The 26,251-nt window shown below is 43.4% G+C and overlaps 2 protein-coding genes across 5 annotated transcripts in view; one reads left to right on the forward strand and one right to left on the reverse strand.

The window, feature by feature from the left end:
* Window positions 1-11,876, forward strand: part of LOC115360499 (transcription initiation factor TFIID subunit 4-like) — a 27,477-nt gene extending 15,601 nt beyond the window's left edge. For all 4 annotated transcript variants that reach the window (XM_030053441.1, XM_030053443.1, XM_030053442.1 and 1 more), the window contains exons 13-15: window positions 670-726; window positions 3,774-3,896; window positions 10,014-11,876. In XM_030053441.1, coding sequence (XP_029909301.1) covers window positions 670-726; window positions 3,774-3,896; window positions 10,014-10,175 — 342 coding nt within the window. In that variant the 3' untranslated portion in view covers window positions 10,176-11,876. The remainder of the gene's footprint in view (window positions 1-669; window positions 727-3,773; window positions 3,897-10,013) is intronic.
* A 388-nt stretch (window positions 11,877-12,264) lies between these two features.
* Window positions 12,265-23,946, reverse strand: LOC115360528 (BTB/POZ domain-containing protein kctd15-like). The gene is made up of 5 exons (XM_030053496.1): window positions 23,342-23,946; window positions 20,922-21,097; window positions 17,734-17,878; window positions 13,918-14,220; window positions 12,265-12,822 (listed from the first exon to the last, which is right to left on the reverse strand). The coding sequence occupies exons 1-5, from the start codon at window positions 23,366-23,368 to the stop codon at window positions 12,661-12,663; spliced, it is 813 nt and encodes a 270-aa protein (XP_029909356.1). The 5' UTR covers window positions 23,369-23,946; the 3' UTR covers window positions 12,265-12,660.
* Between the last annotated feature and the right edge of the window lie 2,305 nt (window positions 23,947-26,251).

Genomic DNA, 26,251 nt, shown 5'->3' on the forward strand with positions numbered 1-26,251 from the left:
CTTCTGTAATTATCTCTGCTTTCATGTGTCTTTTCCCCCTGTGAGACTCTCTCTCTCACACATGCGCGCACACACACACACACACACACACACAGCTAATTACCTTGATGTGCAACAGAGATGTCACTGAGGAGGTGATTATGTCTGTGCTTGTATTGAAGAGTATTCCCCGGCCATATTAAAACTGTCACAAGTATCAGTGTGACGGTCAGTAGTTGCACTGGAGCAGCTCGATACAGTGACATTATTGTGCTGAATTACCAATAAGCTGTAATTAATTATATATTTATTTTCAAAAGGTGTCTCATTTTGGATGATATTCTTCAAATATGTATCACAAGAACACGATTTGCTTTGCTTTGTTTAGTCTTTAATTCTGTGCACAACTCTCACCTGCTTGTGGATCTCTACTGTCTCTTTAAACGTCTCTCTAAATCTGAAATCATATTCAGTCACCTTTTTCCTATGCAGTATGGACTATTTTCAGCTTCCAAGCTTCCTTCAGTAATTGCTCAAGTAATATGAAGGGCAAATAAAGCCATCACAGGGGTCATGTTGGACCATTCTGCTGCTGCACAGGGTTGCACGTACACATTGTTTTGCTTTACAGGTTTTGAAATGAATGGGTGGTAAACGTCCATGTCAGCAGATCTGTTCTTTATTTTTCAGAGTCGTGCCAGACAGGAGGATCCTGAACAGGCTCGACTGAAGCAGAAGGCGAAAGAGGTAAGAAATTTTCTGTGTATGTGGTTTAATTTAATATTCTATGTAGGGTTGAATAACGCACAGGATTTAAACACTTGCTCTTAAACAGACCTGCCTGCTTTCCCTCAACATACCTTGTTTACTTCTACTTATGTTAGTTATTTCCTACACTACCCAGAATGCATCCTAAGCTCCTCTGAGTTGGGCATGCAGGTGGAAAGGGCAATATCACAGTACAAGCAACATAGTCCCTTTCCCAATATCATAAACAGAGCTGAACCTTCCACCTTGTTTGGAATCATTTCTCCCTTGCTGGACTCCTTAGAAACTCGCTACAGGGGCCACAGGCGGGCCCCGGGGACAGCAGAGGTCAGCGGTCGTTACCCATTAGTCTCCCTGCTCAGGCCTAAAGGGAGAAGAGAATGAGAGCCAAGTGGAGACATGTCAGTGCAGTCTGGTCTGGTCTGAAGGGCTCACACACCAGTGAGAGCAGCGTCGCAGATTTGAAGTCACATCTGCTTTTGTTGAATTCACCTTTTAGTATCCAGGTTCCCAGAAGTCATGCAATTTCTGAGAAGTCTGTTGCATGCAGGGAAAATCAGAGAATCGAATGAATTATTGGTTAAAGTCATGGACTAGCACAGGATTTTGTCTGCCTCAGTCAGTCTTAAAAGATCATTAACTTGTTAGTCACCAAACGTCCTATTTATTTATTTTCATTTCATTGTGTCATTGTCTTGAAAATCTGAAAATTTGAGAATGATTGCACACTATCTCTTTTTCCAAACAGAGTAATAACCTTTAATAAAACCTCTGAATCTGAAGTGTGTGTAAGTTCTAATCTAGGGAAAAATGTTAACATTCATAAGGCCATATAAATTCAAGATTTTAGAAATGGAAAGTTATACAAAAAATCAGAGAATTTTACATTTAACATATAATGGAGTGACACGATATCATTAAAGTCTGTAGGTTTGGTAGTATCAGTCCATGGATGGAGACAGTGCACTGCAGTCTCATCCATAATTCTGTAAGAAGGCAAGTGTCTAGGCACTACAAGGCCACTTTCATCTGCTTTACCATGTTTTGGATTTAGAGAAGAGCCTCGTGCCAGATGACAGTTGGGTGACTGCCAAAGAGGTTAAAAAGCAGACAAACCTGCTATCCACGGTTATGCAGAATTTAGCAACATTTGGACAGTGGCTGCTGTTAATTTAACACTGTGTCTTACAATCTAATATATGCCGGTGTAGTGTACTGTAAATTTAGAGATGGTATAGTCTAGATTTTGCCTCCAGTGGCCTTGTTTTAAGGCTGCACAGTGGAACAGGCCCTGTCAGTTTGATGTAACCTGCTTCTGCTTTCATCAGACGGAGACAGGAGCCTGAGGCAGCACACTGCTGGCCTCACCAGTGCAGGATTTTAGCTCTGATACAGTGTTCGAGGAAAGGAAATGACCTTCCTATCTGGTGATAGCGATTGTGGTAGCGCTGCTATTCAGAATGCCTTGTCTTACAACTCCTGCCTCCAGAGCAGATTGCATACCAGGGTTGAGAAACACATGTGTATGGACGTATTCTAGTATTTTGTTTGACTACAAAGGAGCATTGCTTAAAGAAAATGTGCAAGCTAAAGCAAAAAAACAGCCAAGAGTGTTGTGCTTCAGATTGAAAAATTAACAGGTTGAATTTACAGAATTGACGTGAGTGTACAAAGTATCTAAAAACGTAAAATGTAAGCACATAGTCTGCAAGTATGCATCCAGCATTTTGGTGGTCATTATTATCACTGTTGTTAAAGCAACCACAAATGGACTGAATTCAGAACATGAAGTGTGTTTCATGGTAAAAAAAAATACAATTACTTCACAGGTAAATTGAATGTTCAGAATATTATGGACACTTTAGGTACACCAGTGAGGTGAATTCAGGTGAAAGACATTATCCCTTAATAATTTCCTTTATTAAATCTCTAGCAATCACAAAGAAGCATATGTAGATAAGAGAAGCAGATGAGTTAGAGAAGTATTTTTAGACTTTGAGACAGTTGAGCTGTGGATTGTGGGAAAAACAAGGCTGCCAAACACCATCAGGAAGATTTCATGTTATTGTGCTTTCAGTTTATGTTGCTACATTGCTGATATTATCAGTCTGATAAATCTGTCAAACTCTGCTGTCACTCACAGTCGCCCGGTCGCCCCCCGACACACACACAGTGGGGCCACAGTGCACAGAAGGCACATATTCCCAGTTCCCAGTTGCACATGTATCTGGCCATAAACCCACACACACCCACACACCCTAACCAGCTTCAGGCAGGTGACCTCACCTCCCCCTCGGCTGCCAGTCAGATCAAATGTCACTGTACCATGTCCCTTTATGTGTACGTGTTTGTGTCTATGAGTGTGTCGTGCTGCGTCCGTATATGTGTGCGTGTGTGTGTGTGTACACCATGTGCAACACTTCCCTTCCAATTAGCATTACAGTGTCTTAATGAGAATGTAAATGTTGCCTTGAATTATGTCCTCTGTCTGTTAAGCTCCTCATCACTCCTCAGCCTCCCAGTCATTTAAGGCTGTCAGTGTGCAGCATGTTCTTAGCAGAGCTGTGTGTACACTGATACACAGCGCAAAAGGTAAAGTGTTACCGTAAGGTGGAGTGTGAGGTGTCGAGCGGGGTCGGAGGTTGATTCTTTTGGGCATCAAGATGAGTCTTGTGGAGCTGGAAGGGACTGATAGATGCAGTCCCAGTGCAGATAGTTTTGATCCTTAAGCTAGTGATCAGCAATATCACAGCCATCAGTGGTCATATTTTCCTCCGAGTGAGCAGGCAAGACTGGTTGATTTTGTGTCAGGAAAGATGGACAACGTCAGTGAAGATGCCCACCCTTGATGAGTTTTTTTTTTTGAAGGCATACTAGTAAAAACCTGGTCAAATGTTTGATATTTGAGAATGAATCTCTTTTTATGGCAGTAATCGGTGCAGGAATATTTTTTATTTCAGTGTCGTAGTTGTTATTGATTTATTTGACAAAACTAAATGTGCTTTTGTCTCTGCTCTTCCCCTCAGATGCAGCAGCAGGAACAGGCGCAGATCCGGCAGCGAGACGCCAACCTCACGGCGCTCGCCGCCATTGGGCCCCGTAAGAAGCGCAAGCTGGACTCGCCAGGTGCTGCCACAGCCGGCACAGAGGTAAGGCCCTGGAAAAAAAAAACACCAGCTGTGCAGTGCGTAACGACTGGGTCCGAAAACTTTTACATCAACCACCCACCACAGGAGGGTACATCATCTCAGAACAGAGCGTCCTCACAGGACACTTGGACAGTGGCTACCTGGGATTTTCTTAAAATGGGTCTTCATGATGCTTCGAGAAATCTTTTTAAAACCTCATGCTGAACGGAATATCTAAAGGCTGTCGGCATAAAGGAATTAAAGGAATATTTTGCCAAAAAAATTATTCATTTTCTGTCATTCACCCCAAGTTCAGTGTCTGACTAAACAGGTTTTTTATCACATTCCTCACAGAGAAATTCCAGAAACTGTAACCATTTCTGTTAGACAGCAGCAAAAATCCTTCTCATTCTCAAACCCTTCATGCAGTGTAATCCAAGTCTTGACTCTCCATTCACACCTTAAGTCCACTCCAAACAATGTATTTTTACTTAAATATTGACAAATAAAACACTTCCAGAAAATGGTCACATCCTTGCTCACCTGTGTGTGTCTGGTAGGCCTGGGCAATATATTGATATTATAGTGATATCACGCTATAAGACTAGACATCACCCGGGATTTTAAACATCAGAACATTGTGATTTGGCCTAAGTGATGTCTTTTCCAGCAGTAAAGGGATACAATTTTCTGAACTTAATAAATTTTTTTTAGCTATTTTATTATTTGCCACTACCTGTGTGATCATCATATCCACATTACTAGTGATTGTTTATTTTAAAAAAATCATATGTGTAAGTATCTGATGAAAGTTCATATAGTCATTCCTACAATGTCATCACAATATCAGTATGAACTGTTGACCCATGTCTGGCTTATTCAGAGGGCAGGAGTCTTCCTCACTCATGGGCTCCACTCACACTTCTTAATAAAAGAGTCAGTTTAGCAAAAGGACATTGGTTTGGGGCATATTTATTGATTTTATTTACTTTCTACTTTATTTATTTCAAACATGTAAAAGGAAGGAGAAGATAAAAAAACAGTACATAACGAAGAGAAAGTCAAGATCTGCATTACACCTCGTGAAAAGTTTGACAATTTGAAATAGAGCTTGTCAAATGGCTACAGTTTTTTGCAGCCTTTGTTCTCTGTGAGGCATGGGATTAAAACCTGGAGTCAGTAAATGATACAAAATAAAGCGAAAGGTAAATAAAGGGTGAAGTATTTCTTAAACAGTATTTCTCATAGTTTTTCAGGCCTTGAATTTAATTGCGTTGTAAGACACTCTAAGACTTTTTCATGACATACTTTAGCTGCCAAATGCTTTAGAGAGCAGCACATCCATCTTTATTGTTCTTCTCGGGCAAAGCATCTCACGGTGAGCCGTGATTGGGCTTTGTTCATCAGCTCCGAATCAAGCCAGTCATGCAGACTTATATGGATCTATGGTTGTTTTCATTTTTTATCATTTCAACATCATAATATAACTTGATGTTCCCCCAGTGGAACGGTCACAGGGTCGATCCTCGTTGTCCTGTCAACCCCCTGAGCCCCCACCTACACCAGGGGGCGCCACCTCGTGCTGCCTCTGTACCCTGACCTCCTCCAATGAAATGTGTTGATGTTTCCGTCCGTCCAGTCTTGTCACTCCTTTGGACACTGATGTCCATTTTGTTAGCATAGCATAGTGACGGCCTCCTGAGTAATGATGACTGGAGAGAAATAGAGAAAGACAGACCCTCATGACCTTTTCCATCAACATACACACACACACAATCCCTCCTCCCCTCATACAAGGAGTGAATGTGACCAAAGTTGAGTGAAGGGGGTCAGTGCCTGCCTGGAGGCTCGTTGTGGGTGTGACTGCCCCCTCCCAAACCGTCTCTCTCTGTCTTTCTGTCTCTCTGTCTCTCTCTCTTCCTCTCTCTCTCTCTCTCACTATCTCTCTCTGTCTCTCACCCCACCCCCTTCAGGGCAGCCATAGATTTCAGCTCTGTAGAAATTAGCCTGGGGCTGGGGGGCTGTGGGGAGGGGGCATGGCCCCGAGGCTGGCTGCAGTGCAGTATGGGTGCCTGCCTTGCACTCGTCCTGCCCTCACCCATCAGGCTTGCTCGCTCACTCGCTCTCTCTCTCTCACTCCCCACACATCCTGCCTGGGGCTCGCCCCCCAGCAGTCCCAGACAAAGGCCGAAGCCTCCGTGCAGAACGAGAGAGCCTGGGATTAAGGGAGGGAGGGATGGAACCCTGGAGATAAAGCCAACATTTTGGGGGTGGCTTAGGCCGCTGATGGGGGTAATGAACTTCGGGATATGTGAGCTATTTGCTGGCCTGGTAGTTAGTAATCTAGCCATAGGGACAATAAGCTGGATTAGTCAGGTTTTTTTTATTACTATTTCAGTTTGCATGTTTGCATAAACTTGCATGTTTCAAGTTAATGCCTCACAAAATAGGGGTTGGCCAATGTGTAAGGCAGTTGCCTGAGTTGACCTCAGGTAAAAAGGTACAGCTGGTTGTTTGTCTTTTTTTTTTTTTTTTTTTTCTTCGTAGAGAGAATAACAGGACTCTCCTACGTTGCTAGCGTGTATTCATAACAGCCTGGTGCCCCGGGGGGGTTTGGAGGGCGGTGTGTGGGGTTGGTTGATATCTGAAGCCTGATCAGGCCTGCAGTCGGGAGCTAAAGGGCCTACTGGAGCTGCTCGGGGGCAGATTAGATACAAAAGGCAGCCAAGGAGGCTCAAAGAACAGAAAATCATTTGTGTTGAGTTAGCGTGGGAGTTTCCACGGGAGGCTGGTTTGAAGCCAGTGGACCAGAGATGTTTCTGCCAATCCTGCAGAGCAGAGATCCCGTGGCTCCTGATGTGTGATTAGAGGAGAGGAGTGGATCTCAGTGCAGTTTGTGATGTCTGGGCTGTGCGGTCCCAGTATAGCAGGCACACCCTTGGCCATGTGTATAGCCACATGTATGGTACGTGCAGGCATACGATGTGTATGTGTGGTGTGGAGGAGGTTAGTGCGCCTGTAGGCTGTGGAGCTTCATAATGCTCTGATTGTGTTCCTGTATGGACCTGGAGCTTCATTCCTATCCTCTGGTGTCAGCTCTGCCTCAAGGCTCTGCTCCCATACAAATGGTAGCCTAGTTGTCTATACAATAGGTTGCACCACTTGCTCACAGGCAACAGCAGCACAAGAGGAAGAGGCCTAACCCATTTTCAACAATACTTCTGCTGCTTCCAGAAGTTTCTTTCGCCAGCTGTCCCCCCGGTAGAAAGAGAATCTTTGGTGTCTGTTCAATCGGTAGCGCCACTGATCAGACATAACCCATTTTCAGCTATGTTTGGTTTAGTATATTGCCACAGTGTTAAAATATAGAAGCAGAGTAACAGATTAAATACAGACATTTAAAAGGAAAACAGAAGAAATGCAGTTTACCAGTCATGAAACAGTTATGCCTCAAAAACTAGGTCACTGTACTCTTCAAGAAGAACCTCGGGTCTTACCACATCTTCCTCTGCTCACTCGAATATTATCTTTTAGAAAAGTTAAAATGATCTCTTATCCTTCTCTCCTTAGCTTCTCTCTTCTCCAAATTTGTGACTTATAATGTCGACGATCTAAGTGACTGAAGGAACCTCAGCTATATTAAGTTTAAATGCAAATGTAATTCTCACTTTGGTTTTCAGACTTTATTTTGTTAGCTCTCAGCCCTCAGGCTCAGCTCTTGTGGAAATAGTAGCCTAGTTATCAGTACAGTGTTCGGCTCCACAGGCTCACAAACAACAGCTATTTGACACCACGTGTGAAACACGCAGTCTTATTTTACAGGCCATTTGCAGCCATGCTGGAAATTTTTCACCTTCAGGTAATCTCACCCAGTTCCAGGCGTCAGATGAAACACCCCTGCGCCCTCCTCAGCCAGAAAACAAGTGGTGCTATATTTCCCTATATTCACCTCAGGGTTAATTCAGGAGATTGCCTATTCACACACACATCCAAACACAAATGTTCATCTCTGCCCTGTGATGTTCTTTCAAATGCTTCGCCCCATTGAGCATGCCCCGGGCCATTTCACAAGCATGGGAAGCAATGCTCCAAGTCATTGCTGCTCTGAATTGAATTACTGTTTGGAAAATATACAGTCTTGGGAAAGAGGGCTTGTTGAAGCAACATCTTGCAAAGTGGAGAGCTGTGTATGGCTAGTAGCCACAGGGGCAGGGTGTTGCCTGGCCTCAGGCTAGAAACACACCTTTGATAGAAAGGTGTGGTGATCATCTTGCAGGTCTGGGCTGAATGAGTGATTAACTAGTGTGGGAGATAGAGGTTAATGTTAATGTTGATGATTCCAGAGGCATGATAATCCATGCCTCTGGAAATACTGCCAATAAATTGTTAAAACATTGCTGGAACTGTAAAGTCTTAAAATGTGTTTTAATTGTATTATCATATTTAGAGGGTTTTTGGGTAGCAGTCACAAACAAAACACAAATCTTGGTGTGTTTGTTTTGATTGTAAAATTGGTTTTATTTTACATTTTGATATTTAAAATATTTTTAAAGGTCTCCAGTTTAACTTTACAGTTCCAGTTGCATGAAACCTGAACTCTGCCTAAGTATAGTGCCAAATTTGGACAGTATTGGTGATAACAAAGAATCTGAGTTGACAGTGAACCACTCAAGGCAAAGAGATAGGAGCTTGTGCTGGTGGCAGTAGTAATGACAAAAGATCTTAGCATCCCAATTTTACTGATAGTACAAGATAAGTTTGTTTATGCAAAAATGAACTTTGGTAGAGTGGAAGGTTATGTAGTTATCTGGGGGTTATATGAGTCCACATGGTGGTGAAATATCCTTATTAGTTGCTCTGGGCTGCTGATCCACAATACTTTATTTCTATCTCCATTCACTTCCATAGGAAAACTGTTCCCAAACAACACTCTCAGCACATAAACAAATGGTAGCAAAGCTGATTATGCCAGTTAGGGTTTTACTACACGATTATTGTGGCGAAAAGAACAACTTTATTATTGTGATAGTTATCTTTAGTCATCTTTAACTTTGTTTATTTAAAATTGTGTTTCTTTTGGCAAATGCATTACACTCAAAAAAACGAGTCTAACTGTGTGTGTGTGTGTGTGTGTGTGTGTGTGTGTGTGTGTGTGTGTGTGTGTGTGTGTGTGTGTGCGTGCGTGTGTGTGTGTGAGTGAGATGTTGCAGTGGTGGAGGGAAACAATGCGAGAATGGACAGGAACAGAAATTATTTAACAGGCGCTGGATTATTAACACAATATTAGCATATGGTTGTTAACATGATAACAATATTTCATTTTTTAAATGTAGTTATGAGTACCAGTACATCGTAGCACCCCTTATGCCAATATAAACAAGTGCCTTTTTTTGTGTGTTTGTAATCATTAGCTACATTCTATTAATATTTGTTATTATATTTAATGTTTTGTAGTATTCATGAAACTACTATCAGGTCATTTCTTCTTTGCCTGATTTACTCTCCAAAACAAATAGGAAAATAACAAACAAAAAACAACAACAAAAAAAAAAAAGCAATAAATTTCCTCAAAAAATGGGACTTCTTGTATATTTACATGTTACTTGTTTATGTACCGCAATAGTCATAGTATTCCACTTGTCACTGTGCTATGGAAGTGACTGGACAGACATGATGAGCTGTGCAGGAGGAGGAGAGATAGAAATACAGTATTATGGATTAGCAGCCCAACAGAGAATGGAGCAACAAATGAGGATATTTGACCACCATGTGGACAATGCCCTGGTAATAACACAAGCTGGAGCTAAATTTGCTTTAAAGCCATAGATAGCTTGTCAGTTTGAGTCCCTAGCCTGCTCCTCTACTTAAAATTAATCTAACCTTTTCTGCTGACCAGCAAACTGTTTTCTGTGTTTGTTGGTGTCTTGTTGTGATTCTCATTAGTGTTGTGGTAATTGGCCTGGTTGAAATGCTAGAGTAAAACTGAAATGTGGAACTGACTACTTTTTTCCCCCTGGATTTAGATCCAGCAATTGTGTGCCTGTTTGTCTCTGCTGCTGTGTGCACAGTGCACTTCAGTGCCTGAAGGCTGATATTGCCAACAAGCCTTGGCATAATACTTTCGTTTTCTTCCCTCAGGTTGCTTCAGGCTCAGGCGCAGGCTCATCCCCAGCCGCCTCCTCCCGCCAGCAGCTCCGTCAGCGGATCACGCGAGTTAACCTCAGGGATTTCATCTTCTGTTTGGAGCAGGAAAGGACCACAGCCAGGTCTCTGCTGCTCTACAAGGCGCTACTGAAATAAGGTGTCCCTCAAGGCAGCGCACTTGGCCCACTGCAGATCACAGATTGGGTTTCACTTTGTCCCCTCCTCATGTGTCCTCAAACATGTTTCATGGTCAGCAGTTATTTAGGCTTAAATCCCTTTGCAATTCTCTGTTGTATCATTTGGTTTGACCTGCACCTGCTTTCATCTGGACCCTCGCCTTTAATTTTACAATTCCTCTGCACCCTTAGTAAGGATGTCATTTTCAGCTCATCCGTGTGCCTAGTTGGGACAGCACAGATTTGTGTTGATTTTCAACACAATATATGTCAATAGCAACCTATATTGATACAAAAATATGCTAAGTTGGAACACACAAATGTGTGATCTGAATCTAGGCACTCTTCTTGAGAGTATGGCACAACGCTGCCAGCATTGTTTTCACCATTATGACTCCAGCGCTGTACCTCAAGAGGTGCCTTTAGAGTCTCTGTCCTAACCTCTCCATATCAACATACAGATTTTACGTGTTTCCTTGCTATTTGAAGCCCAGTTGCTACCCACTCAGGACGCCGTACAGCGGCGGGCTCATGGGCTCTCCAGTCTTTTAGTTTTGCTCATCATGGTTAGTTCTGTGATAAGTCTATTCTTGATTGTACTGTCACAAAGTTGTCATATTTGGATTTTACGTTGTCTACCACGACAGGGTTGAAAAGAGTGTTTTGGAAACGGTTTATTCACCAACATATTGTGAATGTTTAACTGTGCAGCGTAGGTCATTACGAGAGGGAATGTACCGAGAGTACTGTGAAGCTTCCTGGATGACAAAACACCTACACACAGTATGAATGGTACCAGATCAGTTCCTGGTTTAGAAAGCAAAGTTGGCAGATAATTTTAACGTGTGTGTGTGCGCGCGAGCTGTGTCTGTGTGGATGCACATGTGTGTCATTTTGTGTGTGTGTGTGTGTGTGTGTGTGTGTTTTTTGTGAGTGTACAAGAGTGCAGAAAGTGTGGATCTATAGGATAATCATGCTGAAAACTAACACTTGACAGATATTTTAAGGTTAACACAAACTATTCAGTTATGACAGTTTTTCATTTTTAATTTAGAATCAATCTTACAGAACGCAGGGAGCTGGCTCTCCTATAGACAGTAAACTCACTCAGGCAAAGTTCATGAAGGCTGACGAAATAAAAAGCTATTCTTTTCAGATCAAACAACATTCCTCCCAGTTTCCTCAAGACTTCTCCTCCTCATCCCGGTTGACATGTGATACAAAGTTTAGCTCAATATGCGACTACAGAAAATATTAGAATTCAAATCGCAGTCTGAAAATATTGACCTTGTACCGTTGAAAATATTGATTTGTCATAGTAGTTGAATATGCAGTTGCTTCACGGTTTGCTGATGAAAGGCTGTTTTTAAGATGAATTTTTTGGAAAGAGTGTACATTGAAGGTTTTTAACGCTTTAATGTCTTTTTTTACCGTAATGGGCATTTGGTTTGTATAGTATATAGCTCTAATTGATAATTGAAGCTGTGGTGTATGTACTGTATATTCAGTAAGAGCCTGGGTCTTGGGAGCACCCAGCTACAGTATCATCTGTTGGAAGGACACAATTTTTGCGACTATTTATATTTCCTACATTCTGTATTCAATCCTGACGCATTTCAGGCAATGCAATTTTACTATTGTTTGTACCTTTGCAAAAAAATGAAATAAAGAAAATGGTAAAGAAGCAGGCTCGGTTTTTCCTTTTGTGTCATAAAAACAAGACAGCAGAAACCTTTTATCTTTTTATCAATACATCTGTACAAATGAAAAATTGTGACACAAAGTAAGCTAACAAATACATTAAATATACATTTTCAAAATTGCAATTATATAAAAAGAATTAAATTATGTGCCCTATGGCACCATGGCACACATATAAAAATTACCTTTTTGATTCATTTGTATACACAATGGACATATATTCACCAAGCAAGTTATTAATATCAAACAAAGGAAGGATTTTGATTCTTATTACAAATATCTACAAGTGACAATTATTGTATCGCTGTCAAACAATGTATCTCTCGCTCCGGAAAAGAAGGGCATAGTATGTGGGATGTTATACGCGCTTTTTTTTTCTTGTGTTCATTTCATGTCACTTGACCTCAGGGTTCACTTGCTTTACAGAAGTTACCAGATTGCATCATCATCATCATCAGTGTCGATTTGAAAGACATTCCACTCAGACCGAGACTGAACCTGAGTGCTCTGACAGCAGCTACACAGTCAGGCATCTATTCTGATTTTAAATAATCCCCGCAGAAGTCGCAGGTGTCTCAAAGGGCTCGTCTTCCCTTTCTGTACCACGTTCTAGTCCTCAGGTCTCAGCGCTGCTATCAGAGCATGAATCATGACTGGAGACATCAGAAGGATCCTGGCATGAGCAATGTGATTGGTAGTTGCAAATTTGTAACAGGTGACTTCTGGCGCAAAGAGCTCGTCTGTTGACTTTGTGTTAGTGGCTGTTAGTCCAGAGGTTCCTGTTTGATCCGGATGGGGGTGCTGGTGATGGACTGGCTCCGCCGGAGGTCACGACACAGCACGTACTCACTGAACTGGGATGAATCAACCCCACCGCCACAGGACGCTTTGATGGTGAAGCCCTTCTGAAACAACCTCTCCAGTACCTGGATGGGAGGAAACAGCAGGAGGTGCTCAGTATGACTCACATGAGTAACATTAGTGGCATTTCAGCCATATTTACACGCCCATCCTGTTTTGTGGAGCACGTTAGGGTTGGTTGCAGATAAAACATAAATGATCGTCACAGGGGAACTCAGAAAATACTCAGGAAAATAATGGCATACAACAAGAAAAAACTATAAATATAAATATAGCAAATGGTAGATACTAAAGACAGGGCTGACAATTCCAATATTTAAAAATTAAGTGAAAATATATAACAGAAAATATGATGCAATAATTAAGTGATTGATGTTATATCATCCCCAACACAGGTCATGGTCCATTCCCACACCAAAGTGGCAATAAGTAGTCTCAATAAAAAAACAATGCCAGAGCACTGTTCAAATGAGTTATTTAATAATTTTCTAATAAGTGGCTCCCACTGGAAGTTGTTATTACCTTCAACTAAACAGGATTTTTTTTTTTACCTCATTCTGTTTATGTGTCTGTTAGCAGGATATGTAAATAAGGTTGAATTTGCAATAAACTTGGTGTAAAGGTCGGCGAGGGAAGAGCTGACTATCTTTTCACACTGATAGGCATGGCAGTGGGTCTGGCTTCTCACAAAAAGGCATATCATCTGGAAAGAATTCACATAAAATCATCAAACATTTGGCCCCTTCAGAAGCCATAAGAAGAGGCCAAGCCACCATTACTGGCCACTGAGCACTGGAGACCTGCCTCCTGGTTTGGACATAAGTGCCATGACATGTTTTCCAAAGTTTGGTACAGTGGTAAATGGGTGAACCCAATAACCTCTGAACATAGATCGTGCTGACTGGCCATGGGTGTTGTCTTAATTGGCAAAGATGCTTAAGATGTCTATTTGACCAGGTATACCTTATGACATGAAAATGACTACTTTCTGATTTAAAAAACTGAGTGAGTGAGCCATGAAAAAAAATGGTTAACTTTTGATAAAACAATTACATGACACTGGCTGAGGTGTGGGGGCCATGTTAAAAGTGCTGGAAATGCGGCTTGCCTTAACGGAGATCACTGCACCAGCATCGCATGGGTGCCAGTCATGAACTGACCTGCACTGAGTTGAGCCTGCAGTATCCATTAAGGGGGAAGCGGATGACGTGGGTGGGATCCTGGTTCCAGCCGGCGTTGACCGAGTTGCACATGACGTCTCCGGTCTCGGGGAAGATCTCCTCGATGAGGACCTTCTCCCCGCTGAGGGCGATCCTCTCGCCCAGGTCGGGTGTGACGCGAACAACCAGGCATTCGCAGGGCGCCGCCCGCTGGGCTTCACGCTCCACCTGCCAGCGCTCCAACTCCCGTACCATCGGTGTCAGCTGGTAGTAGCGCGCCTCCTCATACAGCTGGGGGAAGTCCTGCAGTCGACAGACGACACAGAGCCTCAGGGTTACAGAGGTGAACCCCTGACTGAAGGGTTGCTGGTGCAAATCTGCACTTGGGAATTATGCACAAGAAACTGAGACCGGGTTCACACTTGGTTTCAACATCTGCCTTAGGTCATCCAATCATGAGTGGACAAATGTAATTACAGGTGTGAAGGGGGTACAGTGCATCTTGAAGATGTGACCGAATTGCTCAAATGCATTGTTCTGACTGCAAAATCTGATTTTTGGGATATTCGGATTCAGACTGATTTTATGAGACATCTCAGTGTGAGTGGGGAATAGCAGGATCACTGCAAAAACGCAAAATCTTACCAAGATTATTTGTCTTATTTCAAGTCAAAAATGTCTTATTTCTAGTCAAAATATCTCATTACACTTAAAATAAGACATGATCACCTCAGAAGTAACTTGTTTTTAGACAATTTTCACTTGTTTCAAGTGAAAATTCACTTGAAACAAGTGAAAATTTGCTTGTTTCATTGGCAAAATTTGCCAGTGGAAAAAGTGCAAATTCACTTGAAAGAAGTGAAAATTAGCTAGAAACAAGAAACAAATTTTGCCAATGAAACAAGCAAATTTTCACTTGTTTCAAGCAAATTTTCACTTAAAACAAGTGAAAATTGTCTAAAAACAAGTTACTTCTGAGGTGATCATGTCTTATTTTAAGTGTAATGAGATATTTTGACTAGAAATAAGACATTTTTGACTTGAAATAAGACAAATAATCTTGGTAAGATTTTGAGTTTTTGCAGTGATGATAGTGACAGCATGGAATACAGATGAGGGGAAAGAAGATGGGACAGGAGGGAGCTGCAGTGAAGGACAGACGAAACGAAGGAAATGAAAGGAAAGAAGTAACTCCGACAGATCTGAGGCCGAGGTGGTCACTAGAGACACATTTGATACACATAATTCCAAATGTGAGGGGCGATCTGTCTCAGCTGTCCACTTGTGATTAGATCGCCTAAGACAAACAGGAGAGACACACAACGGCTGAGGCACCCTTGTGTGAGCCTCTTACTCCTCATCTCCCTAAAAGTGGAACTGCTCAGTGGCCACAAATAAGAGTATGGCTGTGGCTGTGAAGCTTCTAGGTGTCAGCCAGTGGAAACGCATGGATGCAAAACAAGATGCTGCTGAAATTTCAAGAAAGTGACCAACTTTAATGCAACACCTAAATAACTCCGCATGGCAAACGAATGCACGGCCTAAGCTAGAAGCACAATCCTTGTTTACCAAGCAGCCACCCCGACACAGATGACTCGCTCTGAGGAAACCTGCGGTGGAATCGGAGCCCGGGACTCCCGCAGCGGAGAACACACAACATGAAACAGTGGCTGTGAACTCGACGACACGCTTTTGCAGCGTTTGATATCCAATCTCTCATCCTTCACGCACACAGAGACACGCGGCGGCGACAGAATCTGCCAACCAAATCTGTCTGCAAAGCCCTTCAGAAGTTCTCCCTGCATGGCACTTATTGTGGCGGCGAGGGGGCCGGCACCACCACCAACAGCAGACGCATCTATCCGTAATTACTGAGTGTGAAATAGAGAGAGCGAGAGAGGCTTTTCTCTCGCTCTCCTTTTTTACTCCGTACTGCTTCTGACAACGAGCATACAGAGAGCCGGCAGAGCTGCTGTTGGCCTGGGGCTCCACGCTGTATCAAAGCCTCCCCCCCCCCCTCCCTTCCACCCTCCACCACCCCTCCCCCCCCAAAGGCTTGAAGCGAGGGATAGATGTGTTTTATAAAAAGGGGTTCTGTCCGCAGGGCTTTTTAGTCATCCTGAGCAAAGGCGCAGAATAACAGAGGCAACGCTAGCTAACTACAGGGAGGGAGATGAGAGGGATGCAATATGCCTGCTGACTCGCACGTATACACACACACACACACACACACACGCACACATACACACACACGCACACACATGCACATTCTCTCACACTCAAGCACGGTGTAAGACACATTCATTCACTCAAACACACACCTCGCACATAAATTTAGTAAAACACACAGTAAAACCCCCCACCCCTTCCTGCTGCGAGCGCTGCAGAATCAACCTCTCCGGCAGCCGCGGGCGCAGCGCTGCGCTGATTAAAGGGTCAGAATCTGCAAGAGCTTCCACACCGTAGGAAGACGGGCTGCTGTTGGTGAAATAACAAAGATAACGATGCGCTCGTGGACACGGACAAATAATTTGTTTGACCCCCGAGGTCATGCTTTTCCAATTTTTGCATATCGTAGTGGGAGTCACCGCCAGCGAAAGCAAAAGCAGTGGTATTTGTTTTTTTTTTTTTTTGTCATTAGAGGAAATAGGCGATATAAGATGCGATGCTCAAGACATCAGTCGCAGCCACACTTAAATAAAATGCTCTACGCCTGTTGATTTAAAGCTGTGCGGTGCAACTGTTTTGACATAATCATAATGAATAGGATTATGGTCTTTCAGGATATATTCAGCGATAACAGTCTCCTAAAAGCTCCTATTTGGCTTTTTTTGTGATGTTGGGACATTTTTGGGGTGTGTACAGTTTGTGTTGGGTGTCTCAATGTGAAGCCAACAGCGCCAGAGCACAAACAATGAACAGAGAAAACACAGTGAAGCTAAATGTTCAAAAACACAGTGAACCTCAGCTTTGATTTTTATAGCAGATTGACTATTTGCTATTCGCTTCGTCAGTAACTTCCTCAGCAGCAGACTGTGGCTTCTTATATTTCTTCTACATCTCCTACTTCTGCCAAACAAACCGCTGTTTTTGCCACTGTCAGTATAAAACACATCACTTCTTGTGCGTGGGAGGATTTTTCAAGCTTGGTGGTCATAGGCAGTAGCAGAACAGACATTTATTTCAAGCTTCTTAAAGCAAAATTCAACTTTGGTTGTGCTGGGTTGTATAGTATAGTTCCCTGGGCACATGATGATAATAATATCCTCATTAGCTGCATGAAAAGCATATAAGCTAATGCAAACAAAGCAGATTATGCCAATATAAAAAACAAGTTCCGGTACCCATTTTTCGAGGAAGTTAAACAGCTCTTTTCTTGTCATTTTACAATTTGAATTGGAAAGTAGACCCGGCAGGTATCAGCAGGAAACTCACGCATAGTAGCCTTACGCCAGGAAGAAATGACTTGATAGTACTTTGACAAATAATACTAATTGCAAGAAAAAAAATGGGAACCGGGATTTGTTGTCTTTTTTATTGGCATAATCCATTTTGTATGTGTTTGTTAATGCACTAAAAGTGTTATTTTGGGAGCTATTTAGCCACACTGAGCAACGAATAGAGAAATGGAAATTCCGCAGTATGGATTAGCAGATCACACAGCAACCACTGACGATACTTCACCACCATGTGGACTCATGTACTACCCAACAGTCCATCAAATTTCAATTTTCCTTTAACTTAGTGAGGCCTCTCCCTCTCCAAGGCCTCTGCCGCTTGCTGTCTTTACAGTGTGGCCTCCATCAGTTCAAGTACCTTAAAGTCCTCTGGGAGAAGCAGTTTGCAGGTCCGCAGGAAGCTGAGGATGTAGCGAAATATATCTCCGTCCCTGTCGATGAAGTAGTGCTGCTTCAAGCTGTCCAACACGATGGGCTCGGTGCCGTTGAACAGACGACTGATTCTGAGGAAAGAGAGAAACAAAATGAACGGTTGTGCACAGTACTAGTGCAGTGTTATGAATACTGCGTAATTATGCTAGTTTCAGCATAAAATAGTATGGTATAATGCAGCATGTTATATATAAATGTATTTAATATATGTATATTCGTGTTATTGCATTCACTAATTGTTTTTTTCTGTTATGCTCTTTTATCCAATTTTTCTTTTCCCTGTATTATATTTACCGCCCTGCTGTAGCCCCAAGTTTATTAAATACTCGTTTTATCTGCTTTTATTTTGTTTTATCCTGGCTTGTGCACAGCACTTGGTAACTTCTTTTTTTGAAAATTCCTACATAAATAAAGTACTGGATATTGTTATTTCCCCTTGGCAAACCACGCTGTTTCATCTTACACTATGATAGTAACGGTATGGTTCAGTGCAGCAGGCTTTACTAAAGAATAGGATAATAAAGAGCTCATGTTGCTGGGATAAGGATAGGATCTGAAGCAGGATAAAGATCTGGGGGTGAGCTGGTTGTCACTTTAACTAACAGTCTGATCAGTCGGGCGAGTTACCTGCACGTTTTTTTTTTTTGGTCCGCAAGAGCTCTGTGCATACCAACACAAGTTTCCAGGATGGTGTGCAGTGAATTTATGACTTCAGGACTGCATTATGTGAATTTCACCACAGTCCTTTGACTATTTTTGAAGTCTGTGCTGAGGTTGGTCTTCACTCTGGGCAAAATAATTCTCTTCCCCTCTTCCTCCCTCACCACCTCTCTCTCTCTTGCTTGCTCCCCCATCCTTCCTCCCTCCCTCTCCATCTCTCTCTCTATCCCTCTCTCTCCCTCTCTCTCTCTCTCTCTCTCTCTCTCTCTCTCTCCCTCTCTCTCAGTAAATCGATGCCAGGTCCTTTTCTAAGAGCCAGCACCCGTCCTTGTCGGGTGCATTGAGGAGCTCCTGGGCTCCTGCAGCAGGACTCTCACCTCCTCGCTCCAGGCCAGCTCAGCCCTTGGCTCCACCTCTGTCTCTCTTTGTCCTCCAAAAAGGCAATTAAAATCTACCCTTTCTTCTTTCCCTCCTCTGTTCTCTCCCCTCTGCCCCATCTCTCTGCTGCTTTCCCAAATTGGAAAGAGAAAAGATGGGTAAGGGAAAAAAATGTGTGAACAAGTGGGAGGAAGTTAATGATCCAAGGTCACTGGTGATGGCTGATGTGATGGCTTTGCATTTTGCACGGTAACCACTGAACTGAGGATTACGTTCTTATGAGGCCAGCCATGTTTGAGCAATTCCACGCAGAGCTCGCCGTAAAGGCCCAATATGCAACATCACATGTTGGAGGGCCAAAATCTGCCGAGAAGTAACAAGGAAGCAAGAATTTAAAAATTTGAACCTCAATACCCACAATTATTGAAAGATGTGCACTGTCTGTTTGTAATGCTTTATTCCAAGTGTCACCAGTTAGCAGACTCGGGCCCAGATCCAGATCCAGTAACTGGCCCGCCCAGACTGCGCAACAGTTTGCAAACTTTTCATAGTGTTGTGGTTTGTTGTGGCTACTGTATCTCCTTGTCTTGTTCAAACCTGTGCCTTATTTATATCAGCCAACCATCTCGGCCAAACAAAGCGATTGCACAGCAGAAAGTGTTTGTATTCAGTGAGAGAGAAAAAAAAAAGATGTCTTAAAGATAAACAGGTAGTTCAAAATAACCACTTTGTTTTTCACCCTGTAAAACTGCTGTGTGCCGAATGACAACTCAGTTTTGCAACAGGTACTTTAAGTTCCTTGTAGATGACTGATTAACGCTCAGGACACAGACCCAGTCCTGCTCACATGAAGACTGAGGAGAACAGGATCTTATTTTCATTTCTATTTTAAAGGGAAACTCATTTTGATGTTTTTATTTTATTTATTTTATCACACACCTACTTCCATATGGACCTAGTTAAGTTGAACGTTTGCTAGGGAGGAACTCTGAGTATCCGGACCTCTAAAATCTTAACTGAAGACCCAGGTTTTCTACCAAAGGATACCAAAGTAATGAGAGAGGCAAGCAATGTAATGTTGGTGAGTCCAAGTTGTATGTGGATGGAGCTGCTCACCACTGCAAAGGGAACAGTTTGGATTTCACTTTTTAGTTTGGATTTGTTGCTTTTTGTGTGAAGAAGTGACTACAAGTAACACAAGAATTTCATTTGGGCAAAAATGGCAAATTGGCGGGTCTCAGTTTGTTAGTGAAGACGGAATACCGAGCTCTGTTGCAGCCCCATTTTTTATGAAACTGTGCCGGTAATCCGGGTTTCTGTTAGAAACCTCTATGCAGAGAGAGGCAGAAGGAGGAGCAATCAATCGATTACATTAGATCAAACTTCAGTAAGATCCTACGGAACATCCAATGGTGTTCATCTACTTTTGATTTTTAACCACAGGAAAAAGAGAGTTGTTGATTTAGCGTATTAAACGCTGGCAGTTCAACACATATACTCACATGTGGACGCAACACCCAGTGCTGTTGTCTCCTGCGTCAAATAATGCCCACATATTAGTTCCCTCTAAAAAATATGGTTTACTTTTCTGTTCCAATTGAGGCTGATAAATCACTCAGTAGCCACAAAGAACCAAATCTTGACATCACTCATATGTTCACTGACAATGTGAATTAATATTAAGCTGTCGCAAATATGGCTGGGTGATATATCAATATTTTAATGACATTGTGATATGAGACTGGATATTGTCTGGATATTGTAACATCATGATGTGGCGTAAGTGTTGTTTTCTCCTGGTTTTTAAGGCTGCATTACAGCAAAGGGATGCAATTTTTCTGATGCAATTTTCAAACTGCTACAGCTGTTTTATTATTTGCCTTTACCTGCTTGCTCATCATATCCACATTACTAATTACTGTTTACTGCAAATCTCTTGTCTGTCATTATATTGTGAAATCACCACTTGCCATCCCTAGAATATTATCACAATATCAATACTGAGGTATTTGGTCAAAGTTATCATCACAGCCACAAGGCTCAACACAATGTAAGATGTCTTCCCTCTCATCTTACCTGGACTCGGGGTATTTGGTGAGCGTGGCCAGGCTGCTGGTGTACATGTGCCCCCCCACGTCGATGTGGACCGGTGCGTTGGCCTTGGTGAGTTGGGCTGGAGACGGGATGCCCTGGGCGGTCATGGGAGACACAGGAGAGCGGCTCAGAGACATCCTGGACATGCTCCGTCCCTCCTGGCAAGAGGACAAAACACATTCAGATACTGAATGGGATCTGAAAAATGCCAGGGCACAGAGACATTAAGCTGCTGATGAGCGGCTCCTGTGCTCAACCTGAAATAAAAATGAGAGCGATATGGGGTCGGCGCAAACAAGACAATCTCTTAGCTATAGCTGCTTCAGCGCTCTGGGCTGGTACCATTTCTTTTTCGACTTCAAATCCCAAGAGCATCCACTTCTCTGCTGGTGAGCTGGTGGTCTGCATGCCTGTGAGGAGTCTTTCTGTTTGAAGTTGCTCTGAAACAGACTACAGGGCGCGCTGTGTAGTTTGCTTTGCTGTTGGACTTCAAATTGGATTCCGTGTTAATTTAATGCTGCACCATGCTTTCCCATCCCATTTCAATACAGGCCCTTGCCGCACCACATTTCAGAGACATGCATGGCACGTTGGTAAGGTGAAGCTTTCACCACATCACTTCAAATTTGTAGTTCTGGTAGTTTTAAACGTTTGTAATGGAAAGCCAAAACTGGGGGGAAAAAATGCCAAAACGTGGATGGAAAGCATATCTTAGACAGAATGCCATCAGACACGCTTTCATGAGCAAAGGTCCCTCTTAACTGACTTTGGTGACTAAAAATGTATAACATTAACTAAATAATCATAACATCTTCATCAAGATCAGTTATTGCTCCACCTTCACTACAGAAATGTACAATTTCTGTGGCAGATTACACTAGATTCATGGACTTTGCAGCACCTCAGGGTTTAGTGAACTGAGGCCCCTATATTGAAAAAAACTGCCCTCAGATTACCATGAATGTAATATTCATAGGGCTGCCCACACTGATGAAACAGAGGATGGTGATGACCTGAGGGCTCTTGGGCAAGGGCAGAGTCTGGATTAATTGCCCCCCTCCTCCTCCCCTACAGAAAGTCTCTCAATTGTAAAGAAGTTCTTTGAAGCATGAAAGGTGAACAGGAGGCGGACTGCTTTCAGTGTCTCTGCCCTGCGGCCAGCTGGGAGCCCCGGGCCAAACTGACACAGAGACATATTCCTGGGAGTTATCTGTCTGTCTGTCTTTCTGTCTGTCTGCTTGCCTGCCTCTCTTTCTGGGTTAAAAAAAAAAAAATATATATATATATATATATAGCATATCAACCTCAGAAAACGCCAGGAATTAAAGTGAAAATAACAGCCTGCACCCCTCACCCCCCGCTCATAGACTTCCTCTTAATTATAGGCTCCGATAATAAAGCTGGAGGTAATTTTCCACCGCACGGGCTACTGATTTCTTTTTCTTTTTGCTTTTTTCATAGTTTTACTTCTCAACGTTGGACATGAATAGCTTACAAGGCAACCGGTGTAGGCTACTCAACTTTACCTTCAGAAAGGTTCTACATCAACCTGAGAGTGACAGCAATTTAAATTGTGCAAGTTTCCCCATCAAATGTCTACCTGAGGTCGTATTAAGCTGCTACCAAATGTTTTGACTGATAAACTGCAGCCAAACGTTGGCGAAGCTGCGGAGGTCTGGAGGTCCCGACCCGTTTAGGTTGTGTGGCTTGGAGAAACCAAGTCCCGATCGTTTAAGTGCTTGTCTCGCCGGAGTGTAGACAGCTGCGCGAACCTCCGTTGAAAACCTAGTCATTTAAGGTGGCTTTGTTTATCAGTACACGTAGATGCCGCGTAAAACCTCAGCGGAGACTACAATAAATTCACAGAGACACTGGGGTTATTTCGGCGTATGAACAATCCACGAGGTAAAACTGTAATGCGTTATGTTCTCCACTTTAGTAAACTGGTAAGCGCTGCTCGATGCCGCCTACACGGCGGATCTGACGGAAAAAGATGGCAGGAACAACAGGCGATTCACTTATAAAAGTTTGAATTGTATTAAAATACGTCCTGCTTTGTGTGTTCGACCTATGCCGAATCTAAGAGTGGTCCCTGATAATACTTATACTGCATTAAGTCTCCCTCCATTGCGTAGGTAGAGGCCCCCATAAGCTTGACAAATTAAAATTAATGTTTTCAAACGGACATTGGCATACCGCTTTCTTCATATCAGAAGAGAGCGGTAGTCTGCGTATCGGGAAAAGGATAACCCCCCACAAATAGTATCTGAATATCGGTTATTCTCGACGAAGGACGTCCATATAATTGTAGACTTGTGAACTTTGCGTGTAAATCTCCAGTGATCGCCGCCGCTGCTGTTTATAGCAGCCAGATTCCTCATCATATTACAGCGCGTCCTTACCTGAGAGGACACCGACACAGAGGACATGGAGGCTGCTGTCTGTCTTTTCAGTCCCGGTTACTGGTCGACTTGATCTTCCGTTCACGTCCTCGTTTCCCTCTCTGTCCTCCGGTGTGAAGTGTCTCCGACAGAAGAAGCGGCGAGAGAAGCCAGTCTGTCTCCAAAAAATAAGAGGAGGGCTGAAAGACAAGTCTTGCCCGGGGCCCTTCAGACCCCCAGGGGCCAGGATTAGGTTACAATAACGCAGGCTCTTTTCTTTTCTCTCGCCCCAACTCGCTTCTGTCAACCAAGAAGAAGGGGAAGAAGGGAAAAAAGCGTGATCCTCTGCCTGCTATTCCCAAACGTCAATATGGTTTGACAAAATGCTCTGGTGTATGGGATAATGATTTATCATGCTCCGATCAGAACAATTCATTATCCATCGTGCATCCAAGCTTAAAATAGAAATCCAGATTGCTATCTTTATAGAGAGAGAGATACAAACATTTTGTAATTTGCCCCAGCTTCTGATTCCAAGTGAGTATTTTTTCAGTATGAAGCTGGTCTGCACAGATCCTTCCTGTCTGCCTGTCCGTACATCCACATCTTTCTCCCCGACAACTCATATATTTTAGCAACATCAAACATCCCTCTGGCTCTGGAGCCAAATGACGTCTATCGTCATGCGTTATGCCCTTCCAGCAGCCTGCGGCCAAATGCGCCATTTCAATTATTGCGCACTGGTAGATGGAGATGTGCGCCGGGAGCGTGCGCACACAGATCCGTTTTATTCTCCTCATTCCGGCTCGGCTCGGCTGGCTCGAAATGCCGTCCTGTTGTTGTTGTTGTTTCGGATATTTTCAAAAAGGCTCAAATTGTGTGGTAGCTGAGTGAAAGTGGTCCGCTGAGTGGATTAGGCAGCGCCAGTCAACAACAGAAACCATTTTGTGTTCCAGGGCGCACAGCTTTACGCAGCGGCACTCACAGGCTGAGCCGGGGTGTTGTGGCCATGTGGCTCCTGGATGTCACACAGCTCCTGCGCTTCCCACTGAATCACACTTATTCTTACAGCCATGGCAGAACATGCTGGTGTGTGTGTGTGTGTGTGTGTGTCCATCAGTTCATCTCAGCCACATGTCAACAAAAGAACGAGTGGCACAGTAATCCGAGTTTTCCGCTGCATGCCCATGCCCACTGACCTCTTGACAGCACATGCGTTAACTGTTAATGTGATAATCGGCCTTGTGCCTTTCCATTATGTGCGTGTTTTTATTTGTTTGTACCTTTAATTATCACATTTTGCATACATCTGAATTAATTCATTAGCCCCTCATGTCACACACCAATGAAATTTTCTTGTTGCTGCAACTTGCAGGCGTTCACGTGTTAGAGTGGCCAAATCCAATATATCCCATTTTGCTTTTTTTTTTTTTTTTTTTTTTTTTTTTTTTTTGGTACGCCTTGTCGGGTGTGTGTATGAATATGGCTCATCATTTTAACTTGTTAATCGTCTTGGATGGCGGACGTCGGTGGGTTCACCGGCACGTGTTGACACTTCCACAGTTCCTCACTCGGAGTGGGAGATCTCTGTGCCCACGGGAGGCGGAGGGGCGGGGGGGGTCCCACGTCCTACTTTCATTTACCAACACCAGGAGCCTGACGTGAACGCTCTTCTGCAGCCAGCAGCTCCCATCCACGCTAAATCCAACCTGACATGAACGCAGCGGTGGTTTGACTTATCTGTGGCTCTATTCGCCGGGAATGAGCTTATTTCTATAGAAAGAAGGCGGTGAGAACGACTTTCAAATTATGCAGGTTTCTACATGTGTTTCTGTAGCGCGTCAGTACTAAAACAACATCAGAAAATCTCCCACATGAGAGCCACCATCTGTCAAAACCCGATCGAATGAGGGGCCCTTAATAAATGTGGATAACACGGGTTCGGTGATATAAGGACGTTTGGTTAAAGAGACACATTGATCCAGTTATATGTCTTCATTTGTCTGAGGGACTGCCCTCCCCCCTCCCCCATCAGCTAAGTCAAGCAGGGAAATGGAGCGACACACACACACACACACACACACACACACACACACACGCACACGCACACGCACACGCACACACGACTCCAGCGTTAAATTCTCTCCTTCCATTTGTTTTTGCCCCGGGCTGCGCATGTGTCTCCCTTTACTGTGCAAACCAGCAGAAGGACTTGATTCTCTCTCTCTCTCTCTCTCTCTCTCTCTCTCTCTCTCTCTCTCCCTCTCTTACTCTTCCCCCCTAATTAAAGAAACCCTGCAGTTAGTTCAATTAGATGAAGTAAGGGGAAAGATGTTGCGAATTTAAAGATTTAAATATCTTGTAAAGCCACCGCAGGCGTTGGCACTTCAGTTTGGTAATTTATGAATTTTTCTTCTGCATGGAGGGACAGGAGGATGGAGGGAGAGAGCAGAGGGAGAGTGGATGGTCCGCAGACAGCAGTCAGTCTGACACTTCAGGGATGCTTCCCTCAGTCTGTTTGACATTTTGAGGCCAAAGGCAGAAGCTGCTGCTCCAAGTGGCTGCGATGTGCTGAACATTGGTGATGTGGTGGGGGGGAAAAAAAGGTGTGTGACCTGTGACCTCCAGTCGGTGCTCACCATAAGGCCAACAACAACTGACAGAGACAAGTTAGTTGCATTCACACCTCACTGCAACAATGTGAAGCGGCGATTCATGTGTTTCTGTTTATTTTGCCACTCACTGCTGCGGTGCCTCTGCAGAGATCACCTGTCAATCAAGCAGTGCGTCCAATACTGTGCAGTTTTTTTCTCCGTGGATTTTCTGCAGATGAACTTTGAGTTTCTGTAGGTGGCGCTCTTTTTCCTGCCTGCACAGCTCTGCTCATGCTAACTACCCCAGTTCTCCATCTTATGTTTATTCCAAACAAAG

This window comes from Myripristis murdjan, chromosome 6 (assembly GCF_902150065.1).
Source record: "Myripristis murdjan chromosome 6, fMyrMur1.1, whole genome shotgun sequence".
In the NCBI taxonomy this organism is placed as follows: domain Eukaryota; kingdom Metazoa; phylum Chordata; class Actinopteri; order Holocentriformes; family Holocentridae; genus Myripristis; species Myripristis murdjan.